Below are 20,432 nucleotides of genomic sequence, written 5' to 3'. Positions count from 1 at the left end.
CTTAAGAGTTATAGCGCAGGGAAATTCCTTTCAAGATTATCTCCTTTATTTTGTTGATTTTTAACAAGGAACCCCCAAACTTTATACTACGTGTAATGGGCTTGAAACAGATTAAGCAGCAGGATGTGAGTTTAGAGTTCTTATTTCTGAGGTAGAACAAATCCTTCCTCATGCCTCCTTTCTGCTTATCCTCAGCCTTTCTTCTTCCCCACCCCCTCCCAACCAACAACTTTTCCCAGCCCTGGAGTAACAGCGGAGAATTATAATACTTCAAATCTTACAATATATTGTTAAACACAGCATTCCCGAATGAGAGAAAGATTAATGAAAATTCTCGTTGGAAAGCTCCTGAGGTAAGGGGAAACCTATGATATCGACTCTTTACAACTGTGAAAAACTTTCAGTTTTGAAAAGAAAAGTAAAAAAGATACCATCAGGCTAGCGTAGTCTTCAATACTGCACGTCTCCCTTTACTCTTTTTAACTGCTACTAACTGACTCACACTCCGACTCAGGGGCCCTTGGCAACCAACAGCCCAAGCCTGCTAAGGACCACCAACACAGCACAGCGGAAACGCCCGCGGACCCTCCTCTGTGTTTAAATTGCAGCGGGAGGAGGCGTGGCCTAACGTGAGTAGGAGAAAGCCACGCCCCCACGGGCGGGGCTGTCTCCCAGCCACCGCCTCCCTAGAGGCGGGGAAGGGGCGGGGGGGCACGCGTGACGTCATCCAGGGAGCCCGCCCTGGTTGGAGGGAATTTAGAAGAGACTAGGCGGGAAGGAGGCGGAGTCTAGTTTCCCTGGTGATGGGTTGCCCGGCGGTCGCCTGGTAACCGGCCGCGGAGGTCCTGGCTGCGCCAGCGCAGGCCGCGGAGGTCTGTGGGCCGGAGCTGACGCTGGGCTCTTTCTGTCTGTTCCGCGATGGCAGCGGCAGTGGTCACGCCGTCGGGTTTGGAGGATGGGGTGTCTCGGTCCCGCGGCGAAGGGGCAGGGGAGGTGGTAGTGGAGCGGGGCCCCGGCGCGGCCTACCACATGTTCGTGGTGATGGAGGACCTGGTGGAGAAGCTGAAGTTGCTCCGCTATGAGGAGGATCTCCTCCGGAAAAACAACCTGAAGCCCCCGTCCAGGTGGGTGCCCTCGTCCCCCGAGCGCCTGGATACCGGCTGGGTTCTGGGGAGATGCCTTCCTCCGGCCTTCGGGGGAACGCCAAGCGCGAGTTAGCGAGCACTTGCCTCCGTCTTCCTACGCAGGAAAGGGCACTTCACCCCAAACTTGGCGACGGAGGGCCGGACTACTCACGGAGCTTAGACTTCGTCTTTTTGTAGGGAGAGTAAAGTTTTGGAACTACAGATAGGATTGGAAGACAGCTTGCCTAGAGCACACACGCAGCTCCATAAAACACAATTTTTTTTTTCTGATTATAAACGTAATAAAACAACCTCATAGAAAACTCAGAAAACACAAGGAAATGTGTAAAAATAGTACTGCAGTCACTCATAATCTCATCCCGAAAGATGAATGCCATTAGCAATTTAGATCTATCTCTAGTTTTTGTTTTCCTCTTTGAGAGCCTGTCCCTACAACTTGTAACTGTGGGTACCTAGACCTTGCTGAGCACTTTATATGCAGTTAGTAAACTTGTTCACTACTTGCTATGGTTTAAAAGACTTCTGCCTTTGCAGTAACAGTATTCTCGGAAACTGAGAAGTGAAAAAGGCAAATGAAATGACAATTATTGGAATTGTCTCTCTCTCATAGAACGCAAAGGACTGCCCTGTTCTGGCGGGGAATAAGTCCATCATATCCTGAAGCCACTGGCATTAGTTACTGAGGATAGTGGACAGCTAGAACTTTCTCTTCCAGTCAGTGTAGCTTAGTGATAGCCTCATAAATAAGTTTTGTAGCTTTCCTTCACATTAGTACTTACTTAATTTTTTGTGTTTATTTTAGATCAAGACTTTGTAGTACTTTCTCTTAAAGGCTACAGCTAGTCTCAAATAATTTCCCTTGACAGTTTGGATCTCATTTCTTGCTCTCTTCCAATAACTCACATTAGAAAATATGTAGGCTTCGTGTAAACTGCCCATATTGCTAAGCCAGTCCATAATAGGAGAAAAGTTAGAGGAAGAATCATTGTTGCTTGATTCATGATAGAAATTGTAGGATTGGAAGTTATTACTTAAATGAATAGGATAATATAAACAACCAACAACTTCTATGTTAATAAAAATGTGTTTTTTTTCTCCAAGTATATTTTTCAAACTAAAAGAAAGGCCTTAAGGTTCTATTGATATAATCTCTATACTATTTCCTCAGGAGTTCAGCAGGGTACTTTGAGTCATGGATTTGCATGGAAATATCCTAGTTTAATGGTTCTCAAAGTGCAGTCAACAGACCAGCAGAATCAGTATCACCTGGGAACTTATTAGACGTGCAGGCCCTTTCCCCGGTCTAGTGTGTCAGAAATCCTAGGAGTGGGGCCCAGAAGTCTGTGTTTTAACAAGCCTTCCAGGTGATTCTGATGCCTGCTAAAGTTTGAGAACCACTGTCCTAGGTCTACAGTATTTATCAGTATCCATTCGTCTGTCTTGGAGTTGTTATCAGCTGATACGGAAAAGATGAGTCGTTAGTAGTGTGTGAACATATATTGATACCTACCTGGAAGGACTTCATGGCCTTTTTTTCTTCCCAGCTTTCTGTTATCTTTCAGAACATTTACACTTACCCTGCAGGAAAAAGTTTTGGAAACAGGAAGGAGTAGACTGCTGATTCTTATGAAAAATAGTTATAATATCTATAAATCCAAATGTAAACACAATAGTGATAGCTACACATAAAAGCAAAATAAGATCTTTGATCAAACTGACAAATGCTGTTGCTAGCAGGTTTTATTCCTGATGTGTTTAGGCACAAATCATGTTGACCCTCATAGGGCTATTTTTAGTAGGGTAGGGGATTTAACCGAAAGCCAACAAATGTTTGTTAGACTGGGGATGTGATACAAACGCAGTGGTTCTTACTCCTGGCTGCACCTTAGAACCACCTAGGAAACTTTTGAAACATGCGCATACTGGGGCTTCACTCCCAGAAGTTCTGATTTAATCTGAGAGGGAAGAAGCAATGTGTAGTAAGGTAGCAATAGTTTGACAAGCTCCTCAAGTGATTCAATATGCAGCCAAGATGAGAACAACTGTTTAACCTAGAGGATAGGTTAGAAACAGTAAGCAAAGATAACAGTGACATTGTAAAAAATGTAAAAATGCATAGTGAATAATCATTAAGGTCTTTTTTTAAACTCTGAGCATCTCTTAATTCCAAATGACCATTTTCTGGAAGTACTCTCTTATTAATTATTCCTGACACATAAATGATTTTGGCCAAAGTTCTACATGCTCGGTTTTTTAACATGACCTGCACTTTCTGGATGTAAGGTCTTTGATCTAATATTTTGTGTCCAGTAGTAATTGCCCTTATCCTGTTGATTAAAAACTTTAATGTGAGTGTTGTGGATTATTAGAAACTTCAAAGAGTGAATTATCAATGTGTTTTGTTGTTAAAGCCATTTGGAAAAAAAATCCTTTGGCAATTTTGGATTTAGCTCCTTTAGCTACTATGGACTTGTTTGAAATATTTCATATTCTACCCTACCCCCTTCTTTTGAAACAGACACTATTTTGCACTGCCTACCAATCCTGGGGAACAGTTCTACATGTTTTGCACTCTTGCTGCTTGGTTGATTAATAAAGCAGGACGCCCCTTTGAGCAACCTCAAGAATATGATGACCCTAATGCAACAATCTCTAACATATTATCTGAACTTCGATCATTCGTAAGTGTAAACAACTCTCTTCTTTCTGCATTTTCTCAAGTTAGGACATTTTTAATATTGATAATACAGCCACGTAAATGCTAGCCTTTTAGAAGAATTCTCTTTGAATAACTATATATACACACATGCATATATATGTGTATATATGTATATATATAATTATATCTAGATTTATTTTTCAGGTAAAATCGTCTCAGAATGGTTGATATTATAACATTAATGCCACTTCTAAACATGTTTAGTGTACACACATTATAGCCCAAAGTAATAATATTTTTCTTAATCTTGATATGTCTCTGAGATAAATTTATGGATACTTAGTTCTCCTTCTAAAAAATGACTAAAAACTAGGAAGCTGAAACACTGTATTTTGAAAGGGAACTTTGATTTAATAGACCATGATAGCAGTTGTACTTTTCTGACTTTTCCTGGGGACAAGCAGTAAGAATTTTTGGCACACATGTTATTGATTTTTGACAAGTGAATCACTTCATCCTTTGCATGGTTGTTTAATGATATGATACCAACCTAGTGGTTATACTGAATTTTCACCCTAACAAGATCAATGATTTGTTCTGCTGTCATGAGGTTATTGCCTTTTAATTTGATACTTTTGACAGTAAAACATCTTCATTTTCCTTTAGTATTTCTGTACCAATGGATTAAAAAAAAAGACTAAAGAGATGGATTTCTAAGAAGCAATGTAATTAGTTATTTTAAATCATATTTGAAGAATAGAGAAGTGATACATTTATTCAGCAGTACTTTGCTTAAAATATTTTGACATTTGCAATATAAATAACAAGTTATACCCAGTTTATCTTTTGTATTTCAGGGGAGAACTGCAGATTTTCCTCCTTCAAAATTAAAATCGGGTTATGGAGCGCATGTATGCTATGTTCTTGACTGTTTAGCCGAAGAAGCATTAAAATATATTGGTTTCACTTGGAAAAGGTAAAAATTACCCAACCTGGCAACAGTAATTTTATGTGCGTAGCTTTTTCTTCTAAGGGTTCAGAGCTATTTAACTGAACTGATAGGAAGTATTTCTTCTTGACTGTTCTAAACTGAAAATGCCACACTTAATTAGAAAAGTTAGTATAGACAAAATTGGAATATCTGGTATCTTCAAAACCAATTCTGATATTGTGCCCCTTCCCAGTTTAGATATATAATTATTAAAGATTTAACTGTAACTGTATATCCTGGTCAATTTAGGAAATTTTTTAAAAGTTTCTTTGCATATATTTATTTATACAGCCAAAGATAGTATATACTTGGGGGTAAATGATAGCTACAGATTTAAGGAAAAAAATGGAAATTAATATAGTATTTTAAGTGGGATTTTCTCCTTTGTTTATAGTGACTGGGCAAGAATAATACTGAAGAAGCCACCTGACACTCTGTTAGGCATTGTTCATTGCTTCTTTCTCTGACCTGTGATTTGTTTATATTTCTATGGTTGTATCTATACCATGGTATTAAAGTCATTTGTTTACAGGTCTGACTTTCTTGCTAGAAATTATGAAATCTTTGTATGTACTCTATGGCAATTAACATAGCATTTGATGTATCATAGATACTCAATAAATGTTGACCACATGGATAAGGGAATAAAATATTAAGAAACTGTCAATTTGTATAGGTTATAATTAGAAAATATATAAATTTGGTCCTTTGGAGATTGGGATTATTGATAGGTTAGAGACTGTGGAAGGCATTATTCAGGTAAAAACATGAGCAAGCAGTGATTTTGGATTAGAACTAACTTCTTGGAAAGGTGTATATATTGTTTGTATATTTTAATGTATATTCAGTTACATTCTCTCAGGAAAGTTATCTACTCTCTATTAATGAACACTTTTAAAAACTTATTTGACTTAGGTTATCATCAGGTTGAATCATATGAAATTACCGATATTCTTCTATTTTTGAACTAAAAAAAGTGGTAATTTCATACGCTCCAACCCAAACAGTACTACTTAGTGCAGTGTGAAGAATGAGTACATAATCTACATTACTTCTTTATTAGATTCCATGAAAAGTTATGAGATATCCTGCATTTGGCATTTTTTAAAAATTATTAAATCTATTGCCTAATTAATTCTAAATTCACCAGAAATTATTGGTATCTTAACCACTATTTAATTTGGTACTTCCTTTGTTTCTTAGCATATCTTATTCTTGGCCACGCATTTGTGATTTGGATAATTTATAGGGACCGTATATACATGGGGGGAAAGCAGGGGGAAACATTGAAAATAGGGATTAGAGAATATATCAACTATGTGATATGTAAGTGACGTAGAAGTTACGTGTTTATAGATGCTTATTTTATATATCTAAATATGCTAAAACAAACCCTAGAAAACGTAGAAATCCTAGGAAAACATTGTCTTTAAGATATTTTCTAGTTCTAATTAGTTAAAAAAAAAAAAAAAAAAAAAGGAAATTATTCTTTAAGAAGATTGATTTGGTTTGTAGTACTTTACTTCCTTAGTATTAAATGTCGATTTTTGTATTTTGTTAACCTATCTGAGGTATGGATTTTTAAAATAACTTTCCAGGATTAAATGCAAATACTTTTTCTGTAAAGATTTATTTATTTTTTAAATTTTATTTATTTTTGCTTCATTGGGTCTTAGTTGGGGCACACGGGATCTTCATTGAGGCATGCAGGATCTTTCTTTGTGGCATGCGGGCTTCTCTCTAGTTGTGGTGTCCGGGTTTTTTCTCTTCACTAGTTGTGGCACACAGGTTCCAGGGCGCATGGGCTCTGTAGTTGTGGCACACAGGGTCCAGAGCGCGTGAGCTCTGTAGTTTGCGGCCCACGGGCTCTAGTTGAGGCACGCGAGCTCAGCAGTTGTGGCACGCGGGCTTAGTTGCCCCGCGGCATTTGGGATCTTAGTTCCCTGACCAGAGATCGAACCCTCATCGCCTGCATTGGAAGGCGGATTCTTTACCACTGGACCACCAGGGAAGTCCCCAAATACTTTTGAGTATTTTCAGTATGGGAAATGTGTGTCATTAATCTTGATGGAGAAATGAGTGTTCAATACTTAGTGTTAGGACCACTGATTAGATTTTGGAAATAAGAACAAAGCTGAAGTCCTTCTTATTACTTCTATCAAAATAAATTTCAGGACTTCCCTGGTGGCGCAGTGGTTAAGAATCTGCCTGCCAGTGCAGGGGACACAGGTTTGAGCCCTGGTCTGGGAAGATCCCACATGCCATGGAACAACTAAGCCCATGTGCCACAACTACTGAGCCTGTGCTCTGCAGCCCGCAAGCCACAACTACTGAAGCCCACACGCCTAGAGCCTATGCTCTGAAACAAGAGAAGCCACTGCAATGAGAAGTCTGCGCACTGCAACAAAGAGTAGCCCCCGCTCACCACAACTAGAGAAAGCCCGCACGCAACAACGAAGACCCAATGTAGCCAAAAATAAATAAATAAATACATTTAAAAAATTTTAAAAATAAATTTCAGATTGATCAAAGATGTAAATGTGAAAAATGAAACTATAGGAGTGCTGAAAGACCAAAGGGGTGTGGGACGTGTCATGTGATGCAAAAGCCTTATGTATATGATGTTAAAGCTAGGACCCATGCAAGAAAATGTTGCTAAGTCTATGCAATAAGAACTGTAACAGTCCTGAATAGCTAAAAGTATAAGAAATAAATAGGAAAAATATTCTTAACACAGTTAGGCAAAGCATTAATTTTCTTAATATACATACACAAGGACAGAGGGCATAAATATGCATTTCACTGAAAAACACACATAACCAATTGAAACATGAAGAGGTATTCAACCGCTCTCATGTGAAACAAATGCAGTTAAAACAAGAGTGAGGTTTTTTCACTTAGATGATTGGCAAACATTAAAGTTTGTATACCATATTGGCAGATGTTTACCATATTGGCAAATGTATGGAAACAGAGTCCCTGTTGTTGGGAGTGTAAATAAGGATAACATTTTGGAAGCTGGTTTTAGCAATATCGAGCAAAACAATAAAATGTACAAAGTTGTCGACCCAGCCCTTATACTTGTACAAATTTATTTTAAATGATATACATAAACGATAAATGTATAAGGATGATCTTTTCAGTACTGTCTAGTAAAGAAACTAGAAACAACGTCAATTTTCAGCCAGAGATCGTTAGTCATATGACTTATGGTTCAGTGGAATACAGTGCAGGTGTGTTGGGGGCAGCGGGGGGAAGTTGTACACTTGACCTTTGAACAATGCAGAGCTTAAGGCTGTGGAAAATCCGTGTATAACTCGTAGTAGGCCTTCCTTATAAGCCGTCGCTCCAAATCCGCAGTTCCGCATCTGCAGATTCAATCTACCAGAAAACGTGTAGCAGTGTAGTATTTACTATTGAAAAAAATCTGTGTAAATAGACCCACACAATTCAAACCCATGTTGTTCAAGAGTCAACTGTGTATGTACTTAAGTGTCGTACATTAGTAAGTAAAGAAAGTAGGTTGGCTAACAGTATGCGTGGTATCATCCCATTTATGTACTTGATTCTTCAAATTTGGAGGTAAACGTTTTTGCTTCTTTACGTAGAAGGTTTCAGGAAGGATACGTGAAACACTTAACAGTGATTCTGGAAAAGGGGGCAGGTGAAAAAGGACCAGAACTTGTGTAGTGGGGGGATCCTTAATATTCACATTATACCTTTTTGCTCTGCTGGTATGTTTTTACTCTTATCTCATGTTAAGCTTTATTATTTTAGACCAACATACCCAGTGGAAGAATTAGAAGAAGAAACTGTTGCAGAAGATGATGCAGAATTAACATTAAATAAAGTGGATGAAGAATTTGTGGTATGTGTGTTGCTGAACTTTTTGTTCATTTTCACCGTTGGATTCATTTCCCTTAATTCTCCTAGACTTCCATTTTCTGGAATATATTTTATTTCATTGTTTCTAGAGAAGAAAAGCTTTTGAATAGAGTGCCAAGTATCAGTTGTTTAGACCTTTAGTTAAGCTAATGCTCATGTTCTGTAATGATTGAGGTCTGAATTTTAGCAGAGGTTCTTCAAATGTAGACAGGAAGTAGTAGACCACTAGTTATATGGGTTAACATTTTATTAACAACCATTCATGATCTTAAATAGGCCATAAATAATAAAGAATTTAGAAGAGAACAATAGAATTTAGGATTAATACATTCTGCTTCATAAGAACACCATTCATTTCTCAGGAACTCCTTTATGCTTCTAAAATTAGGATGATTACCACCCTGCAGGAACTTAAAAAATACTTATACGTACCAACATTATTTAAATTGTTTGGCAGCCTCTGGGCCTATCCGCATTCTTAACATTCTATCCATAGTGTGAAATTATATGTTCACATCTCTACAACAGACTAGACTAGGAAAATGGTGGAGAAAAAGAGCTTTTCCTCAGAACCAGATATGGATTGACCCTGGTGTTTTAGGAAGTGTACATATGATTTGAAATTAAAATGGCAGGGAAAAAAACTTTGTAGTGTATTTTACTGTCATAAACCAATTAAATTTTTCAGGTGATTTTTTGAATCCACAGAAAGTATATTCTGTATTTCAGCTTAAAGTAATTTACTAAGGTACTATATGCTGCAAAGATATTAATCACTGCATTATTTTATAGTGAATGATGAAAATAACCATTAAATAAATTAGACTGTATCAGATAATAGAATATCATATAGCCATTAAAAACTGTTTACAAAGAAATGTCAGTAACGTGAGGATGACAGCTTATACTATATGCATAAACTCAACTATATAAAATATGCAGAAAAAGAAAAATAATATTAATATATTAATATTAGTTATATATGGGTAGAGGGATTATGGATGATTATTTTCTCTTCTATGCATCTTTATATCTTCAAAGTTTTTAACATGTATTTTATTAGCAGTGGAAATACTTTAAACCATATGTATTAGAAAGATGACTGCTATTTATAGAAGGAAAAAGACCACTATAAAACTAATCAATTTAAAAGATATCTTCCTTAATGTGATAAATTTTTAAAGTTAAGGTAAAAATGTAGTCATTCATGTGTTTATTGAGCATCTGTTATGTAGCAGGCACTGGGCAAGAACCTGGTGGTGCTGGATGTACCAAAAACTCTGAGGCAGGAAGGAGCTTAGCATGACCAAGGAACTGAGAGAAAACCATAGTGGCTGGATCTCCTAAGTGAGGGGGAGGGTGGCTTAAGATTAACTGGGAAGATAGACCAGGTCCAGATCATTCTGGGCGTTTTAAGTTTAGACTTTATACTTTGTGTAATAGAACTTTCCATTCAGGCTCAGAAAATTTTAAGTCCTCACATAGTCCCAGTTGTTCATCTCACTTATTTTACTTGGGTATCTTCCTCATCTTGTCTTCTTAGTTACTGGTTATTAGTTATTAGTTAATAACTTATCTACAGATACCTGGTCCTAGTGCATCAAAATTTAGCTTCAAAGACCTATAACTCAAAACTGCTAGTCAGGGGGAAAAACGGAAGAAAACCTACTAATCAGAAGGAAAACTCTATGAGGGCAGAAACCAATTTTGCACATTTTTTGTATCTCCAGTTTATTATGCAGTGCCTGGTGCATAGTAGGTGTTCATTAAATATTTGACCAAAAATCACCTGTCAGCATATTGCTTGTAACTTTTAGAAATTATAGCTTTTTTTTTTTTCTGAGAATGATTTAAAGTTCAAAGCAGCATTATTGTTTGTGTAAATTAGAGAAACAAACTAGAAAGCAGCCTCTTCACACATTTCTTGCCAACTGTGAAGTAGAGACCTTCTACTGTCATAAGATCAAGCTGAAGGCCTTCCTCAGAGGGTTGCCTCTGAGGCTGTCATGTCTCTTGAATTTTTTTCTTTCCTTTCTTCCTTATTGTCATTATATTATCCTAAGGAACCCTCCCTTACCTCTCCCATTCCTCTTGCTAAGGAGAGCTGGATCAGTGCCAAAACGCCTTTGGCTGGTGGGATAGTACTTCATTTTGTTGCCAGTTTGTGGGGTAGCTCAAGGATGGTAAAGATCATTTCTGACAGAGTAAAGTTAGTCTATAATCAACAAGAAACTCGAAACCTTCACTTTTAGACTGGCCAAATAAAGATAGGACACATTGGAAAGAAATAAAGAGAGAGAGAGAGAGGGAAGGAGGGAGAGAGAGAGGCAGAGAGGAAGGGAGGGAGGATGGGGATCACGACCCAGAATATTTTCAAAGAATATTCTCACAGAATGTTCTCACGGTATATAATCATATCCTTAGTAATTGGCAATAAAAGAATTAAGAGGATACATATTAGGCAAAGAAATGACAGGAAATTGTTGAGTGCCTTCTAAATTACTGAGATTAAAATCCTCTTAATTTATTTTAAAACTATTTTTGAGTCTGTTTATATTCAAATTCCTTTCGAATGCTTTCTTAATAATATTTAGTAACTTAAATCCTTTTTCTGGTACCTACTGTTAAAGCTTTTTGCCTATGAGTGTTCAAGCCACCACAATTCAACAAGTATTTATTGATCACCTATGTAAATAGTACCGATTAGGTTATTATAAAAACATTATAAACTTGTCTCTTCTCCCATGGGCACTGAGTCACTGGCATTTCAATCATTTGCTCTGGTTAAGTAGACCATCATTAGTGCAAACACAGGATAGACTGAGCTGTTTCTCAAAGGTGTGCCTCTGCATGTATGCTTAAGATTTAACATGTAAACAGATCAGTTTTGTCTACACCTCTATGCCCCCCTGCCCCCATCCCCAAAAATATGAACGTTAGTTGAGTGTATGGAATCTGCATTTATATTGTTTCATGTTTTACTAAGATCTTTCCAGTTCCCCAAAGATTAGCAGAGTTCTCCTATCTTGTTTTAGTGGCCCTACTCCCAGAGTTTCTACTTTCTGAGTAGCTCTGGGATGGAGCCTTACATTTTCACAGGCTCCCAGGTGATGCTGATGCTGATGTTGCCTGTCTCAGAACCACATTTTGAGAACCACTGTCTTACATACTTCTTTTAATTTCTTTTATTAATTTTTACTGGAGTATAGTTGCTTTACAATGTTGTGTTAATTTCTTGCTGTACAACAAAGTGAATCAGTCATACATATACATATATCCACTCTTCTTTAGATTTCCTTCCCATTTAGGTCACCACAGAGCACTGAATAGAGTGCCCTGTGCTATACAGTAGGTTCTCGTTAGTTATCCATTGTATACATAGCAGTGTATATATGTCAGTCCCAATCTCCCAATTCATCCCACCCCTCCTAACCCCCTTGGTAACCATACGTTTGTTCTCTACGTCTGTGACTCTATTTCTGCTTTGCAAATAAGTTCATCTCTACCATTTTTCTAGATTCCACATATAAGCGATATTATACGATATTTGTTTTTCTCTTTCTGACTCACTTCACTCTGTCTGACACTCTCTGGGTCTATCCATGCCTCTACAAATGACCCAATTTTGTTCCTTTTTATGGCTGAGTAATGTTCCATTGTATATATGTACCACATCTTCTTTATCCATTCCTCTGATGACTGACATTTAGGTTGCTTCCATGTCTTGGCTATTGTAAATAATGCTGCAATGAACATTGGGGTGTGTGCACCCTTTCGAATTAAGGTTTTCTCCAGATATATGCCTAGGAGTGGGATTGCTGGGTCCCACGGAAGCTCTAGTTTTTAGCTTTTTAAGGAACCACCGTACTGTTCTCCATAGTGGCTGTACCTATTTACATTCCAACCAACAGTGTAGGAGGGTCCCCTTCTCTCCACACTCTCTCCAGCATTTATTGTTTGTAGATTTTTTGATGATGTCCATTCTGACCGGTGTGAGGCGATAGATACCTCACTGTAGTTTTGATTTTCAATTCTCTAGTAATTAGTGATGTTGGGCAGCTTTTCATGTGTTTGTTGGCCATCTGTATGTCTTCTTTGGAGAAACGTCTATTTAGGTCTTCTGCCCATTTTTTGATTGGGTTGTTTGTTTTTTAGATATTGAGCTGCATGCACTGTTTGTATGTTTTGGAGATTAATCCCTTGTCAGTTGCTTCATTTGCAAATATTTTCTCCTATTCTGATGGTTGTCTTTTCGTTTTGTTTATGGTTTCCTTTGCTGTGCAAAAGCTTGTAAGTTGCATTAGGTCCCATTTGTTTATTTTTGTTTTTATTTTCTTACTCTAGGAGGTAGCTCAAAAAAGATCTTGCTGTGATTTATGTCAAAGAGTGTTCTGCCTATATTTTCCTCTAAGAGTTTTACAGTATCCAGCCTTACATTTAGGTCTCTAATCTATTTTGAGTTTATTTTTGTGTATGGTGTAAAGGAGTGTTCTAATTTCATTCTTTTACATGTAGCTGTCCAGTTTTCCCAGCACCATTTATTGAAGAGACTGTCTTTTCTCCATTGTATATTCTTGCCTCCTTTGTCGTAGATTAGGTGGCCATAGGTGTGTGGGTTTATCTCTAGACTTTCTATCCTGTTCCATTGATCTATATTCCTGTTTTTTGTGCCAGTAGCATACTGTCTTGATTACTGTAGCTTTGTAGTATTGTCTGAAGTCAGGGAGCCTGATTCCTCCAGCTCTGTTTTTCTTTCTAAGATTGCTTTTTTTCTTCAGGGTCTTTTGTGTTTCCATACAAAGTGTAAAATTTTTTTGTTCTAGTACTGTGAAAAATGCCCTTGATAATTTGAAAGGGATTGGGTTGAATCTGTAGATTGCTTTGGGTAGTATAGTCATTTTCACAACACTGATTCTTCTAATCCAAGAACATGGTATATCTCTCCATCTGTTTGTATCATCTTTGATTTCTTTCATCGGTGTTTTATAGTTTTCTGAGTACAGGTCTTTTACCTCCTTAGGTAGGTTTATTCCTAGGTATTTTATTCTTTTTGATGCAGTGGTAAATGGGCTTGTTTCCTTAATCTCCCTTTCTGATCTTTTGTCATTAGTGTATAGGAATGCAAGAGATTCCTGTGTATTAATTTTGTATCCTGCAGCTTTACCCAATTCATTGATGAGCTCTAGTAGTTTTCTGGTAGCATCTTTAGGATTTTCTATGTATAGTATCATGTCATCTGCAAACAGTGACAATTTTACTTCTTCTTTTCCAATTTGGATTTCTTTTATTTCTTTTTCTTCTCTGATTGCTGTGGCTAGGACTTCCAAAACTATGTTGAATAATAGTGGCAAGAGTGGACATCCTAGTCTTGTTCCTGATCTTAGAGGAAATGCTTTCAGCTTTTCACCATTGAGTATGATGTTTGCTGTGGGTTTGTTGTATATGGCTTTTATTATGTTGAGGTAGGTTCCCTTTAAGCCCACTTTGTGGAGAGTTTTTATCATAAATGGGGTTGAACGTTGTCAAAAGCTTTTTCTGCATCTATTGAGATGATCATATGGTTTTTATTCTTCAATTTCTTAAAGCGATGTATCACATTGATTGATTTGCATATGTTGAAGAATCCTTGCATCCCTGGGATAAATCCCACTTGATCAGGGTGTATGATCCTTTTAATGTGTTATTGGATTTGGTTTGCTAGTGTTTTGTTGGGGATTTTTGTGTCTATGTTCATCAGTGATATTGGCCTGTAGTTTTCTCTTTTTGTGGTATCTTTGTCTGGTTTTGGTATTAGGGTGATGGTGGCCTTGTCAAATGAGCTTGGGAGTGTTCTTCCCTCTGTAATTTTTTGGAAGAGTTTCAGAAAGGTAGATGTTAACTCTTCCCTAAATGTTTGATAGAATTCGCCTGTGAAGCCATCTGGTCCTGGACTTTTGTTTGTTGGAAGATTTTTAATCACAGTTTCAATTTCAGTACTTGTGATTGGTCTGTTCATATTTTTTCCTGGTTCAGTCTTGGAAGGTTGTAGCTTTCTAAGAATTTGTCCGTTTCTTCTGGGTTGTCCATTTTATTGGCGTATAGTTGCTTGTAGTAGTCTCTTATGATCCTTTGTATTTCTGTTGTTACTTCTCCTTTTTCATTTCTGATTTTGTTGATTTGAATCCTCTCCCTCTTTTTCTTGATGAGTGTGGCTAAAGGTTTATCAATTTTGTTTATCTTCTCAAAGAACCAGCTTTTAGTTTCATTGATCTTTGCTATTGTTTTGTTGTATATGCTTAGAGAACCTGCTCAGACTCTATATTTACTGTATATTGGAGAGGGGTTTGATTCTCAAAGGGTCACTTCTGACCCCATTCCCCATATCAGTTGGGCTAGGAATCAGGACCAGCTTGGAATCTACCTGAACTTTTCTTTTAGATAGTTAATATCTAAGTTACAAGGTTAGTATCTTACATGTTTATATTTTACATCCTTATATAGATTTAATATTTAATATCTTTAAACTTGAGCATATAAAAGATGAGATATCAAAAATACACATTAATGTGATCGGTCCCTGGAGTAGGTGAGAGTATTCTATATCTGTCAGCCTCTTACTTTTGTCCATTTTAGTCATGTTACTCAAAATTTCCATTAACTCCTTCCAGTGTCTCTTTATTTCAGATATGCCACTTGGGACTGTTTCTTGTTATGTTTTTATGTTTATTTATCCCCAGTTTCACAGCAGTGGCATCGTTCTCTCTTTTTTTCTTTTCTTCAGTGACTCTAAAAGAGGTCCTATTTTTAAATGGCATCATCAAAACCTCAAAAAACAGATAACAATATGCCCTACTTTATGCACACTACTAGGCTTTTAAATACCCTTTCTTGCATTAGTCTTTCTATAGAGCTTAGCATATTAAGTATGTGAAATCTGAAAATACCTTTTTAAATTACAACTTTTATAATTATTAACTTTTAAACTCTTCTATTTTTCTAAGGAAGAGGAGACAGACAATGAAGAAAACTTTATTGATCTCAGCGTTTTGAAGGCCCAGACCTATCGCTTGGTAAGTTACATGGGATACACACAGGACCAACAAGCAGTCAGTACACATATTCTGCTGGAAATTGAAACAAGTAGAAATCATTCTTGGCCATTGTGTGTCATTTGAAAAGTAGCTCTCGAACTGTTTTTCTATATATACAATATTATAATTATAGCAAATATGAAAATCAGAGGGGCAAGTGGGAAAGCCTTCTGTCCATACCATGGAATATCAACTCAGTGCTTCTCACGTAAACTGGAAATAATTGATTTGCCTTTTGTTATTTTTTTATTATGGAAAAACGTATATAATTCAAGTCATTTTCCATTATAATGGGCAGTATTGAATGGTCTTGATTATAGGAAATACTCAAATGGTAATTCTTTGAAATAAAATGGTTTATATTAAGACTGGTATATGGATAGGTAGTTAGATGTTGCTTCAAGTCAGTTTTTGCTCTGTTTTAATTAGGAAATAAACCCAGTCTATAAAAGAGAACCCCCTCAATGAGATATTTCAAAAGTACGTTTGGGATTTTTCTATTTTCCTATATGTATGTTATATTTCAATAAAGTGATACCTATTGCATGCTCAAAAATGTATGTATGAAACACAATCTTATTTGTTCTTTATTTAATTATTCTTATCTCAATTCTACCAACAAGTTTGGATCTAGGGTTCATGTCATGAAGACTTCCTTGGCCACCTCACCCCACGCTGATCTCTTCACTTATTATTCACTGCCTTAGTATTGTTAGTCAGCATTAGTAACTATTATTAATGATATGTGTGCATTTTCTGCCCAACTTGAGGTGTAATATAACATAACATTGTGGCTGACTTGACTGAGTGTGTGAGTTGACTTTGAGACTTTCAGTACTTAACTAGCTGTCTGACCTTTGGCAGGTTTCCAACCTTCTTGTGCCTTATCTTCCTCATCTGTAAAATGAGGATAAAAATATTACCTTTTATGTAGAGTTTTTAAAGATTAAAAGAGTTACTACATCTAAAGCATTTATAATGATGTCTGGCACATAGAAAGTACTTAAAAGGTGTTGGCAAAAACCAAAACCACAGCTTCCCCCCACATTCCTTCTCTCAAATCTGACTTGTACAAGCTCCTTGCTAACAGGGATAACTATCATTTTTTATATTCTCCATAGTATAACACAGAAGATTCTGAATAAATGCTTCTTAAATGAAAGAATGTATTTTTTGTTGCTCAATTGAAAATTATTTCAGAATAATGTGTTAACATTTAAATCCAAACAGATAAACTCCAGTTGTAACAATCCATTTGCACATCACTTTGTAGTTTTCAAAGTACTTTAAAACACGTTTTTTAGTGACTTTGTAAGGCATTTGAGAAGATGTTATCTCCATTTTACAGATACAAAAACTGAAATTTATCACCTTGGGACAGTTTGATCTTTTAAAAAGCTAATAAATTACAGTGGCTTAATTTGAACTCAGTTTCTCCAAACTCCCAATTCTATTGCTTTTTCTCCTTTACCTTATAACAAGAGTTCAGTGGGGTAGATTCCTATCTTAAGCAAGGACACTGTGGTGCTTGGTGTTCCTGTATGTGTTGAAGATGTGATGACAGAGTTCTAAAGTATGAAGAAAAAGACAAAAGTAGAGATGCATACACAGTTATTCTTAGAAAGAAGCTGATATTTGTACTCTTCATTCTTATATTGATGGTATAAATAGAGGCCGGTAAAGGCCACTTGTGATTCCCTCTGGACTAAGTAGTTTGAGTATTGAGAAGGAGCAAAGTGATTTAACTTGCCTTTACCACTACTCTAAGTCCCTATTGGTTCTGATTTCAATTTTTCATTTCAATTAAGCTGTGTAAGGATGGGTTTTCCCTCTACCTGTGACTTTATAATTATCTAGGTATTAGATCCTTTGGACAATGATTATATAACATATACCTTTTTGAACTAAGACTATGTGTGGTTGCATTTTCACAAGAGGAAGAAGTCTGAACACCAGGTGTTTGTGGATGGTCAGCCATGAAGTACCAATGAGGCAGAAAACCCTTTCATATTTTAAAAAATCTGGCAAGTTTATGATGTTGCCCACTAAAGCCATCTGCCTGAGACAGCTGTATCTGACTATAGCTTGCGATGGCTCAGGCTGCTCTTTCCCCAAGACAGAATTGCGCTATAGGTTAGTAACACAGATTTAAGATTTTGTGTTTCATGCAGCATGTGGGCTCCCAATACAGAAGAAATATTATTTTACTAAAGTTGATGTGATGAATTCTGCACTAGAGCAAGAATGATGGATACTATCTAGGAAATTGATGTACTAAATGTATACGTGAATGTGCCAGCCCAGCAATGTGCAGATTACAACGGTCCCCCTCTACCTGTGGTTTTGAAACAGTAGATGCTTCTCCAGTCATTCTCTAATCCTCCCCCTGCTTTATTGTTCTTCACAGACTTCGGCATTGTATTCATCTGATTTGTTTATTGTCTATCTCAACCAGTAGGATGCAAACTCATCTAGAGCAGAAGCTTTTTTAACTGCTTTTGCACCTGTGCCTGGTGTGTAGAAAGTGCTCAATACTGAATAATGTTGAATGAATACACACGTGAATGAATGCTATTTTATATTTATAGTTTTATGAGAAAGTATAGTTTAATCTTCATAGAGAAAAGAACTTCTCAGCAATAATTGGGTCCTCTTCTATGTACTGTGTAGGATAATGCAGGGAGAAATCTACTTATATTCCTTTCTTTCATTAAATAAAGCAAAGTCTAGGCCCTGAAAAGTGTGCCTTTAAGTATCATGATGACTCAAGAAGCTGGGTGTACACAAGCATTTTCCTGAGATTTGTGGTAAATGGAGCACGAGAAAAGGTAAATGAAAGAGACATAAGTTGCAGATTGTGTTCTCTGGAAGTGGACACTGAGACAGAGTTTGGGATGCAAGATGTTCATGGTGAAAGGCCGGGGTAAGAAGTGTTGCCTGCTGGGCTGGTCGCTGGAGGCGGTCTGCCCTGGGAAGGACGCGGCCCCAGGTAAGGTGGCTCTGCAGGTGGGACAGAGCCCGAGGGAGCTGACAGCCCGAAGCCGGCTGAGGGCCACCTTGCCCGCAACCGAGCGCAAGTCCTTCCTTGAAGGGAGACCCTAGAAGTCTAGCTTCCTGACTCCCACTGCATAATTGAAGCCTGTAACCGCTAGTTTGAAGAATTTGTAAAGAGATTCTGTGTGCCCATTGACTAAACTTTAAGATGTCTGCCTAATCAGACCATAACGCAGCAGCAGTATTTCATGAGCACTGAAACCTTTGTTCTAAGAAAATGGTGCTTCCTATCAATCACGAACGCTTATAGTGATGGCACTGGTTTGTTTGGAAGCAGGTGTTTTTCAGAATAGTTATTTACTTTGAGGTTTAAAAAATATATTTTAAAGCCATTTTTACTGTGATTTCTTCCTCCAATTCTGTTACCCCATTGTGGTTTTACCAATACTACACGCATACCTCATCTCGTGGCGCTTCACTTTATTGCGCGTTGCAGATACTGCATTTTTTACAAATTGAAGGTTTGTGGCAACCCTGCATCAAGCAAGTCTACTGGTGCCATTTTTCCAACAGTATTTGCTCACTGTGTCTCTGTGTCACATTTTGATAATTCTTGAAATGTTTCAAATTGTTTTCAAATGTTTCAAAATGTTTCAAAATGTTTTTCATTATTGTTATATTTGTTACAGCAATTTGTGATCAGTGATCTTTAATGTTACTACTACAGCTTGCTAAGGGCTCAGATGATGGTTAGCATTTTTAGTGATAAAATACTTTTAATTAAAGCACATACATTATGTTTTTAGATATAATGCTATTGCACACTTAATAGACTACAGTGTATTGTAAATATATCTTTTATATGCACTGGGAAACCAAAAAAATTACGTGACTTGCTTCTTTATTGTGGTATTTACTTTATTGAGGTGGTCTGGAACCAAATCTGCAATATCTCTGAGGTATGCCTGTACTTTGCAAGATAATAACTCCTGCAATTAGTGAGGGATTGCTTTATTTTTCCAGAGTTTGATTTGCAGGTTAGTTATTTAAATTTTGAATTTTTTCTTAGAAAGAAAAAAGTATGGATGGATATTAGTTTTTAAGGCTAGCCCACAAAGTTCTATACTCTCTCTGTCCCTCTGATTTCTGAATGTTCTTGAAATCTGAAATTGAGCGAAAGCGTCCCTGAGAGTGGCCGTGGTGGGAGGGACACTGGTGTGGAATTAAAGCCCTGACAGTTGGGCAGAGCCTGTGAGGGTTAGGGGTACGGTATAATGTTCAGAGGTGTGAGGGGTGGGAGCAGGGAAGGAAGGCTCTGGTGGCAAGGTGTTTGGCAGGTGTTCTGGGTCATTCCTGTTTCAAACTTGAGTATGCTGATTGGAAAGTGCCTTATGTTCATGGTAACTATGCTGTAATTATGAGTGGTCTTTGTAGCTCCCCTACATTCTGAAGCTCAATAGAATCACAGCAGTAGTGTTCTGGCAGCATGATGCAGATGTGTCATTCTTCTCCCCCAGTGGAAAAAAAAAAGGATGGGAGGGAAGCTGTGTGCTCTCTGAATTCTATTTTTAAATGCCCATCACTTCATTTCAAAACATTTTTTTCAAACATGCCATAGACACCATTCTTCCTTGAGATGCTAAATTTGAGGTTTTAGAAACCAAATCCTGAGTTATACAGCATAAAAC

General features: G+C 37.2%; 1 protein-coding gene across 2 annotated transcripts in view; it reads left to right on the top strand.

The window, feature by feature from the left end:
* The first annotated feature begins 784 nt into the window (after positions 1-784).
* Positions 785-20,432, top strand: part of IFT57 (intraflagellar transport 57) — a 58,637-nt gene continuing 38,989 nt past the window's right edge. The window contains exons 1-5 of one of the 2 annotated variants that reach the window (XM_082394739.1): positions 785-1,124; positions 3,664-3,826; positions 4,662-4,780; positions 8,573-8,663; positions 15,661-15,729. In XM_082394739.1, coding sequence (XP_082250865.1) covers positions 919-1,124; positions 3,664-3,826; positions 4,662-4,780; positions 8,573-8,663; positions 15,661-15,729 — 648 coding nt within the window. In that variant the 5' untranslated portion in view covers positions 785-918. The remainder of the gene's footprint in view (positions 1,125-3,663; positions 3,827-4,661; positions 4,781-8,572; positions 8,664-15,660; positions 15,730-20,432) is intronic. The other variant, XM_082394738.1, reaches the window with a different exon arrangement.

Source organism: Balaenoptera borealis, assembly GCF_965194805.1.
Source record: "Balaenoptera borealis genome assembly, chromosome: 5".
NCBI classification, from domain to species: domain Eukaryota; kingdom Metazoa; phylum Chordata; class Mammalia; order Artiodactyla; family Balaenopteridae; genus Balaenoptera; species Balaenoptera borealis.
Note: the sequence above shows the minus strand (reverse complement) of the source record. Positions and strands in the feature narration are given on the sequence as shown.